Here is a 9,948-nt window from a genome sequence, read left to right as displayed (position 1 = left end):
TGGTGACACACAACGTGCAGAAATAACACTTGTATGTGTTTATCTGTGTTACACATGATTTACACATAATGTGTAAAAATAACACATTTATATGTTATTAAGCCATGTAACAGCTGTTGTGTAGAAATGTTACACGTTTGCTGTGTTGAAATTAACACAACATGAGTTGTCCCTGAGCACACTCTAGTGTTGAAATTCAACACGTATTGTGTCATTTTGAACACATCCCTTCTTAGAGTGCATTTCCTCACAGTTAATCCTCTGAGGGCCACCTTGAGTTACCTGTGGAGCAACGAGCTGCCCCGCATAGATGATTAACTCCATCAGATTCCCATCAGTGCCATGCCTACCTCCCCAATCACCAGGATGTATTTCTATCAGCACCGTGACTTAGGATTTTATTAGATGTGGCTCCTGCACAACAGGAGCCCATTGATGGGCCCCCTCATTGGAGCCCTTATCAGTAAAGAGAGCTTTATCAGAGATGGTGCCCAAAGGGGGAGGGGCCACTCTTTTTCTTTCCTGTCGGGGTATGGTGATAGATAAGTAGAAGACCCCCTGCAAGAATGCGATCACACTGGAAAAAACAAGTCATTGTGTTGCCTTCCCTCGGCCGACTCAGCTCCAAAATGCAGCAACTAATCCTGCCCGTTCTCCTGGTATCGTTTTGGACAACCTGCACAGGAACAGAAGGTGAGTCTGCTTTCTGTTCATGGACAATATGTCAAACAACCGGAGGTTTCCTTTACATTTCATTTGCCACAGTAGAGGTCCGAAATTGGTTAATTAACTGAATTAAGAGATATTTATCCTATCATATTACTAGGAGATGAAATGTGTCTTTTTATAAGTTTCTTATATTTCTGATCAAAATCTGTGAGCTGTGTCATCTAAGAATGCAAGTGATTGATTATCAATATCTGAATGTATGTCAGCTACTTAATTCCTAACACTGAACAATACATATAATGAATAATGAATGCATCAGAGAGCTTCTCCATGAGACAAGAATGATGAAGTTGCTTTTTTTGTTTTTACCAGTTTTTCCAACTATTCAATTAGAAAGTTGATCTACTGCGGAATCCCGAGCATTTCAAAAGACAGAAATCCAAAAATAGATTTAGAAAAAAAAGCCAGGGCTCCCCAGATGAGAGAGAGGCTCGCTCCGCGTGACGCTCTCCACATACACACCTGCTCTGTCCAAAACACTGCTGTGGCACCCCGCATTCCTCCTTATGTCCGACATTGTCATCTGAAACTTGCATTTTCACCACCGGCTCCCTGTTCAAGAGCAGATAGGATTCAGAGATCCTGTATCAACGGAGCCAAAAGACAAAAAAAAAAAAAAGCTGCCAGATCTGACCGAGCCGAGATTGCCTCAGTGCCACTGTGGTCCGGACACCTCTCGCTCTATAATCCATCTCTCTCTCTCTCTCCGTCTGTCTCTTGCGCTCTCTCTCTCTCTCTCTCGTGCACCTGCTCTGATCCACACTGAGCCAATGACGGCCATTTGCGTCCTCGTTACCGCAGAGAGACGCGTCGAGCTGCGCACCGCCAATGTCTCCAAATTCACAGCAGGTGATTCTGAGGCGTTCATTTCAGAGACAAGATCCCCGAGGTTTGGCACCAAGACTCCAGTGGGGTGAATCAGCGCTAACGACTGGCTGGTGACTGAAGTGACGGAACCCTTTTTTTGCAATCAGTTAAACTTATTAGTCATCGGTTAAGAAATGCGCTCATTTGGAAGAAAACGTGACAATCGCTCCCCTGATGACGTTTCCTTATGAATGCCAAATACATCATTCTGTCCGTCTTTTAAATATAAATGAATTATGATTTCTTATTCATGTTGGGATACTCAGAATGCTGTGAAGTCCAATCAAGCCATTTTAAGAGACCAACCATCTAATATGAATACAGTAGAGAGAGCTGGTTAACATGGCTTTGTTTGCCATTGCTACATCAGAGAGACGATACGCTTTTAATTTATTCAAAAGCTCAAATATATAATAATTGACCGGATCCTTGAGTTATGTAATGCCCGTTTGTTTTCCTTGCAATATAACTGAACATGTTTTAGTGGTTTTTGAGATAGAGCAGCAGTTCATAGGCACTGAAACTATTAACCACACTAAATATGGCCCATTATGTGTTATCTGATGCGCCGCTCCGCGTGCTCATTCATGCAGTGACGAGGAGCAGCGTTCTGCGCCTCCTCACGTGCACGCTGAGAGGAGCACCTTCCAGCGCTGCAGCGCGTTGTCTGTATAGTTGTTCTGTATATTTCATTGGCAAACCCCCGCAGCTAGATGGAGAGCATGTGCTCGTGGAGAAAAGGAAAACCTGATAAGGGCAGTCAAACGCTCTCTTTTCTGATTTGTAGGAAATGCAAAAACAAAAAGAAAGAAAATAAAACAGACTCCTCGTTTTTTTTGGGGGGGGGGGGGGGGGGCTGCATCTCTGCGCCCCTCCTCGAAGTCTCTTTTGAGTCTAGATCTCTGCTTTTCCTTTGAACCGTGTTTTCATGTGAAACGCAGCGTCCACAGCGCAGAGTTTATGTCTGGCTCAGACAACACAATGGCATGAAAAGATGCGTCTCCGCGGCGCGCATTCACGTGTCATTTCCACTGCGGTCTACGTGCGGGCTGACGAGACCCATTTATTTTCCTTTCTCCGTCTTTTGTTTTCTTCTTGACAGTTTCCTCAGCTCGCGCTCTCAAGACAAATTTCTGGGATCCATTGAAACCCATTCATATTGTCCACATGCTCTGCGCCGCGCAGGAGATCAAAGCCCAGCACTGATTGGTCAAGAATTGTGCGGACAGTAATCTGATTGGCTGAGATAAAAACAAGCGACGATGAACCATACAATATACAGATAGTGATGGACGAAGTATTCCGATCCATTAGTACAACGAACAATACACCATTGTAAAAATACTCTTATACAAGTAAAAGGGTAACACAAAGCAGTGGGCTGATTGTTTAAGTAATTAGTAATTAATTTGTTTGTTACTGAGCTAGTTTTGGAATGACTCATAAAAATGGTCTGTAAGATCACTTATTCATGAGATAATGATTAAATAATATAATATTTGATATCTGTTTTCTAGTAACTAATCATTTTCTAGTCCATTAGGAATTAGAAGTACTTGTTAATGAGTCATTCCTCATTTGCCCCTCATTAATTTCTCAATTAACTAATCATTAGCTACTCTATTAAATTTGATTGGAAGTTACTCATATGAACTAATGGTTCACTGGCAGTTGGTTCCTCATACCTAAATGTAAAGTGTTACCAGAAAAAGTTTATTTGTTAAGTTAGCTAAATGTAGGCGACTTATTAAAGTATCAAAAGTATAATGCAGAGGATTGTAGTGTTACACCATTAGGCCCATTTATGTTCATAGAGCTGTAGCTGGTGGAACTTAATTTAACAAACATTGTAATTCCTTACAGTTAGTTGAATTTATAGCTGTGCATCATATATGAACTCATATGTTTTGTATGAAATATCTTAGTAACGTTTTACCAAATAAATGCAATGGAGTAAAGATTTCAATATTTTCCCAGTGGAATAGAAGTAGAAAATGGCATAATAAGAAAATACTAACTCCAATTTGTACTTTAGTACCGTACTTGAGTAAATGTACTTTCCACCACTGCACATCAAACATGAGCAAACATGTGGCCTCAATGCAGATTTCTGAGTACAGAGAGACACATTTGCACAGCTACCACCCATGCTGTCAGACCATGTAGCCGAAAGTGAGTGAAGATTTGAAAATAAAAATAATCTTTTAATACCCTCAGCCACCAGGCAGTAGTCACAGAGCAATAAGAGCATTTTAGGTTCCACTCACACACATGCAAACCCTGCAACATGAATAAGACTATAACAAAGATTTAAAGAAAGCAGCATCTCTTTATTTACTGCAACCAGTAGAGTGAATGACGGCACCAGTGAATACAATCTGAAACACCTGCCAAGTACCATTATCGTGCCAGAGCAGGAGGAAGCGGCTTTCCAACACGGCAAAGAAACCAAACACTGACTTCCTTCACAAACACCGGGAGAAGCCACCGGTCGAATACCACAGCGGGAGGCCCTCCTCGTATTCTTTCAATGGCATGTGTGTTTTTCATAAATATTTCATTTGTGAGGTAGCTGCAGATATTTGTCTCCGAGTACGGGGTGGAAACATGCAAACCAATTGTGAAATATTAATAAACCCTCAGACAAACGTGTGAGAATGCGACCTCGCTGATGCAAAAGATTGGCTCTGTGTTTATTCTGATAGCACGGGAAGATAAAGCTCAAACGGCAACTTTTTTGTGAATAGGAAGACAATTCCGGTGTATTAGGGTTTTTTGTATGGCCGGGAATAACAGTCAGGAGCCAATCCCATACATAGGAGAACAATTCACTGTTTGCAATAAGGGGAAAATAATTATTAATAATAAAAGGACACGTTTGTAAAAACACAAACAATCCAGCTGGACAGTTGCGAGTGATTATTCTAAGAAGAAACATCGCATTCTGCCCTCACAATAGGCTGAGGCTTGTTGGTGTCAGAGGTTAGCGGTGCAGGCTGACTGTGTGTGTGTGTGTGTGTGTTGTGATCTTTACATTATTTGATTTTGACATCAAATCGTAAACTGGACGTTTGCTAGATTTCTGCCATGACAATCTATTTTTTAATTTTCTGTGTTTCAGATTGGTGCTATCAGTCCCAGTTCACCTGTGATCATCAATGCAATGGTAAGCTTAATAAAATACAAAAAAGTGCAACATTATTTGATCATAAAAATAACTATTTATATGGTACTTTTCAAAAGCAAGTTACAAAATGCTTCACATTTTGCGTAAATCCAACAGATGTAAAGTGCAATAAAATACAAGCAATTAAACTAAAGGGCAAATTAAATTAAAAAGAACAAATGCAGGGAAAGCACAGAACAGAACAATTTGAGAAAATAATGTGTTTATAAGAGGATGAAGAGCTCACCAGCCTGATTGCAGGTTGTTTCCGAAGCCGAGGGGCCTTGACTGAAGAGGCTCCTCTGGTTTTCAGCCTGGACTTCAATCTGAACCTATTATAATAACTTCTGATTTATTGGAGTCTAACCGAAAGAAGTTCTGAGAACTTCTGTAAGACACACGTATGTTCAGTTGCAAAATTGATATGCTTTTGAAATAATGGATCTAAAGGTAACATACTGATGAAGACTGACAAGTCACTGCGGTACTCCATGCACAGAGGATGAACAGTCGCCTTTAGGCACACAAGGTGTCAAGGAACACAGAACAATCTCTAAAACATTACCCGACATGCCCACTAACATTCAACTAAAATCAAGTGATCATCTACGGTATATGAAAAGCAGGTCGATCAATAAAACACATTGAGCCTATGGCAGCTCCTAAAAGAAGATCATTACGAACCCTGATGACTGCCGTCTCGTTGCTATGACTTGTTAACTTGTTAACTTAGGTCTTTTTCTTGTTTTAGCGCCAGACAATTGGAACCACGCCCACAGCGACTGTGATGGAAGAAACCAGTCTCCCATCAACATCGTCACCAGGAAGACTTTGAAAGACGAGCGGCTGACTCCTTTCCAGTTCGACAACTACCAGCAGATCTTCAGAGGCACCATCAAGAACAACGGCCACTCAGGTGAGCACATTTTCCATTTTCCATCAGATAGCCATCAGTGCTGTGGAGCTGTTGTGTGACGTCTTTATGCACGATGCGTGTCCCACTCCAGTTCAGGTTGGAGTTCCTCACCTGAGCACCATCTCAAGTGGAGGCCTACCGACCAACTACAAGGCTGTGCAGTTCCACCTGCACTGGGGCAACAATGGAGGGCCGGGCTCCGAACACACCATCGATGGGGAGCAGTATCCCATGGAGGTACCTCAACCTTACCATACAAAACACACACACATCCCGTCTTCAGTGAAGTTATTAACTGAAGCTGTTAAAGGTTTGCCAATGCGTAAAAGCTGGAAACTCAACAGAAAAACTTCTTTTCATGATCCTAGTTTGAACTAGGATCATGAAAAGGCAGGTTTTCCCTATAAATTGAACGTTTTAAATATGTATGTGAATATACTGTAAATCTAAAGGGACAGGTGATGTTCTACATTTTTCCCATTAAAAAGACCAAGACCGTGCATTAGTCCATCCCTCAGTACTTCCCGACCTCTCTACCGTGTCTGTAGCCCATTCATTCCTACTCAAGACATGAATCTTTCAAAAACAGGCCACAAATACATTGCTGTTTTTTTTCCAATAGTTCCCTGGACACTGAACGTTACTCAAATGGGAGTAAAAAGTGCATTTGTTACAAACTATTTTCGTGCTTGTGAGTATTTACAGCAGCAGGATGTTGTATGAAGGGCTGACTCTCAAAATAAACAGATTGCCAGTGTTTGTGATGTGGCATATTGATATATTATTATTATTAATAGGTCTTTTTAAAACAATGGAGCTCTGTACACACAGACCTGTTAGGATAAATGAATTACTGGCTTTGGTCTTTTTGTGGAATTTGTGGACAATATATAAAATCACCAGACTTATCCTTTAATTAAATAGTCAAAAATAGTGATTGGGCTATTAAACTTATTTTCTATGGGTGCGTTTTTTATAAAGAACTGATGAACTTTAACTGATATCTGAGGTGTCCACGTCTATTGTTAGAGCAGGAAGTACGCTCAACAAATGTTGCAATGTCTGTAAACTGATAAAATCGTGACTTTTCTTACAGGTCCCATTTACAATAGGATTCTACACGCACTGTAAAAAATGATTGTGAAACAGCGATAACATCAGTCATTTTGTCTCAACAGCTGCACATCGTTCACATGAAGCACCATTACACTGATCTGACAACAGCACTATCAGACCCGCAGGGAGTTGCAGTCCTTGGGTTCTTCTACGAGGTAATCATATTGAAATCGAACTGCTACGACCGTACAGACCTCAAGTCGGTATGAAACTGTGTTGAAATGTGTATATTTACATTTCTCAGAGGTCCAATAGTGCAAACCGGAAGTACGAGCCCATCATCAACGCTCTGCAAAGCATCAAAGCTGCAAGTACGTACACGAGGTTCAAAATAACCAACTAAAGACATGGCTGCACAGCGGGGCTGCTAACGTTAATTCTGTGGTTGTTTCTGTTTGCAGATGGAAATACTTCTTTCCATTCCGTCTCCCTGGCACAACTAATCCCACCTGAGCAGAATCTGACCGCCTATTACCGCTACAAGGGCTCTCTCACCACCCCGGGGTGCACCGAGGCTGTGATTTGGACTTTGTTTGAGAATCCCATCCCTCTGAGCATGGAACAGGTCAGGATCATAGACCAGATAAAGTGTAGGAATGCAAGGAGATTTTAAAAACATTTCACATCTTTTTTTGTTTTAGAAATACTCAATTATTTCACCTCTGTGGGCCTCCATTGGAGTATTTAAAGGGGAGATGTGTTGGAATTTGGAGGAACTCATAGACATCTGAAATTTGACAAGGGGCCCCAACTAGACAGTGCTCTTTTGTAAGCGGTCGCATAACATCGGGTAACCAAGGGTTAACAATGAATGGCATTTCATAAGCATTCGTGTCCTTGTGTAGAGTCTTCATCAGTAAAGTAACTTGTAATTAAAGCTGTCAGATAAAAGAGCAAAACTATAAAGTAGCACAAAATTGAAATACTCATAGTACAAGTTCTTCAATATTGTATGGTATGAGTAAATGTACTTAGTTAGATTCTCTTTCCAAATTCTGGAGCATAACATTTGTGTTTCTCTTCTGTTCCTCCAGCTGCGGGTGTTCTCTGAGCTCAAGTTCCACAGCGGAAAGCAGATGGTGGGGACCTTCAGGCCGGTCCAGCCCCTGAATGGTCGGCAGGTGTTCCGATCGGGAGGCGAGGTGATCCTGGCCAGTTCCGCCCTCCTACTGGCCGCCATTGCCGCGGCCTTGGGACTGTCCCAAACCAACTAGAGCGAGGCATCCCGTGCTGCACTGCGACATCCATGAATACAAAACGTTCTGTGTGTCTCCTCAGCTGAACCCTGGTTCGCAACATCTTCACAGCATGGCTGCTAAGATGACCGACCGTGTCGTAGTGCAGGCATGACTCATCTGGTGTTCCTCCCTTACAACACAAATGACAAAGGCGTTCGAGGAACGTCTTACGAACTGTGCTGTGAGGGTTTGATCAGCATTCATGCATGCGTAGTGAAGCAGTAGGTCTCATTTCAGCGTTATGAATGTGCCATAAAGCAGCTTATCAACTGAACTCAAAATCAGATCCCGTAGTCATGCCCTAATTTTTCACACAGCGTCATCCTCTGAAACGCCAGCACACCCTCGTACACGTTAGACCTCATCCTCCTTGTCCAATGTCAGGTAAATTTAGTCTCTGCTTCATGTTGGTGTGAGTAGCCGATGGTTTGTGCTCCGAGTGCCAATGTCAGCCCCATGACCTGCCACGTGATGCTCTGTTCTCAGTGGGGCATGTGAACTATTAATAGCAGAACTGAGTCAAATAAACACGCTCCATTTCAAAGCCAGTGGTCAAAGGAGTCAGCAGTTTGACTTTTCTTTCAAAGTCCAGGAGCACACAGCACGGCCATCAGGTGGACGCCACGCAGCCACTCAGTCAGCAGTTGGTTTGAGGAAGCCCGGGGGAGAGGGGGGTCTTGCCTTTCCCCACGGGAATCCAGTATCAGTAGCAGAGCTGCAGTCTATTTCCTCCCAGAGTCAGAGGCTACCGACACCTGAGACAAAGATGCAGAGATGCAAACGCTATCAAGTGAGGGGCAGTCTGCTTTCAGAGGGAGGAGGGAGCATCGGCAGAGCGAGAAGACGGCGAGACTTTCGAGAATCAACCCGCGTAAAACGCCACTCATCGTTTTCAAATCAACGTCATTATTTTCATGCATCTCAAAACACTCGCATGAATCTGCATGTCCCGATGTTCCAGATGTTCCTAATGAGCTAAGTGTAGATGGCCGCTGGAGTGAAGCTGCACGCACATAAACCGTGCTCGCCAAATTCATACAGACACACCTCAGGCACCCCATTTCTCATTTTTGACCCGTGAAGTTCAGTGAGCTTGTCTTGAGAACATGTGACTGTGTTCATGGTTTGTGTTACAGTGTTTCGGATGCACTGAATGTTATCGACTGTGAATCACACCCCACTGAGTTCTCACTCATTTATTCAAGAGGACTCGTTATGTATTCTAGCGAGAGATCTGTGCAATTTTCCAGAAGGATTTGTTGTGATGATCGAACAAGGAATCTGTATATTTTCCATGGTTTCATAAGGCATCGAGTTACATTTCTATGCTGTGTCATTGTACACATGTATTTATGTGCCGAATGTGTATATTGATATGAGACGTACAGTTATTGTTATTTATGTATTGCGAAGTTTATATATTGTGCTGAATGCGAAAACATATATGAAGCATCAAGTTGTTCATGAGCAATCGAGTTTACTTATGTTGTAATGCTTGAAAGTGTCATGGCGAATGTGTTCTGACTGAACAAAAGAATAAACTACATACATGCCTTTCTACTGACGGCCTCTTCTGCTTGCACAGGCACAGCGCAAATTATTTGAACCGGTGATCAAAACGGTATTTAGCCTCAAGTGTTAGCCCCGCCCCGGCATCTCTGCACTATGAAAACTGATATAACAATACACCTCTGTTGGCTGTGTGCTAGCTCAGACACACAGACTCAAGCTTCTCACTTTCCTGTCCGATTCCCCTTCGGACTGCCAGGAGAGTCTGAGGGTGCTCATGGTTGTACATCCTTAATCCTATTCTAATCGACTTGTCCTTGAAGTTATACAGGCTGTTTTTGGCCAGCAATCTCTCTCTCTCACACACACACACACACACACACACACACACACACACACACACACAC

General features: G+C 42.5%; 1 protein-coding gene across 1 annotated transcript; it reads left to right on the top strand.

Moving 5' to 3' along the window:
* Positions 1-357: 357 nt before the first annotated feature.
* Positions 358-9,592, top strand: ca4a (carbonic anhydrase IV a). The gene is made up of 8 exons (XM_031857491.1): positions 358-693; positions 4,718-4,762; positions 5,514-5,678; positions 5,770-5,915; positions 6,857-6,949; positions 7,039-7,105; positions 7,196-7,359; positions 7,829-9,592. The coding sequence occupies exons 1-8, from the start codon at positions 567-569 to the stop codon at positions 8,006-8,008; spliced, it is 987 nt and encodes a 328-aa protein (XP_031713351.1). The 5' UTR covers positions 358-566; the 3' UTR covers positions 8,009-9,592.
* The last annotated feature ends 356 nt before the right edge of the window (positions 9,593-9,948 follow it).

Source organism: Anarrhichthys ocellatus, unplaced genomic scaffold (assembly GCF_004355925.1).
Source record: "Anarrhichthys ocellatus isolate YVR2014 unplaced genomic scaffold, GSC_Weel_1.0 scaffold18, whole genome shotgun sequence".
Taxonomy (NCBI): domain Eukaryota; kingdom Metazoa; phylum Chordata; class Actinopteri; order Perciformes; family Anarhichadidae; genus Anarrhichthys; species Anarrhichthys ocellatus.
Note: the sequence above shows the minus strand (reverse complement) of the source record. Positions and strands in the feature narration are given on the sequence as shown.

Bases quoted from the DNA above. Each gene is read 5' to 3' on its own strand.
- ca4a (XM_031857491.1), top strand. From the start codon at position 567: ATGCGATCACACTGGAAAAAACAAGTCATTGTGTTGCCTTCCCTCGGC. The intron at 694-4,717 runs GTGAGTCTGCTT...TCTGTGTTTCAG, and splicing joins AACCTGCACAGGAACAGAAG to ATTGGTGCTATCAGTCCCAG. The intron at 7,106-7,195 runs GTACGTACACGA...TTCTGTTTGCAG, and splicing joins GCAAAGCATCAAAGCTGCAA to ATGGAAATACTTCTTTCCAT.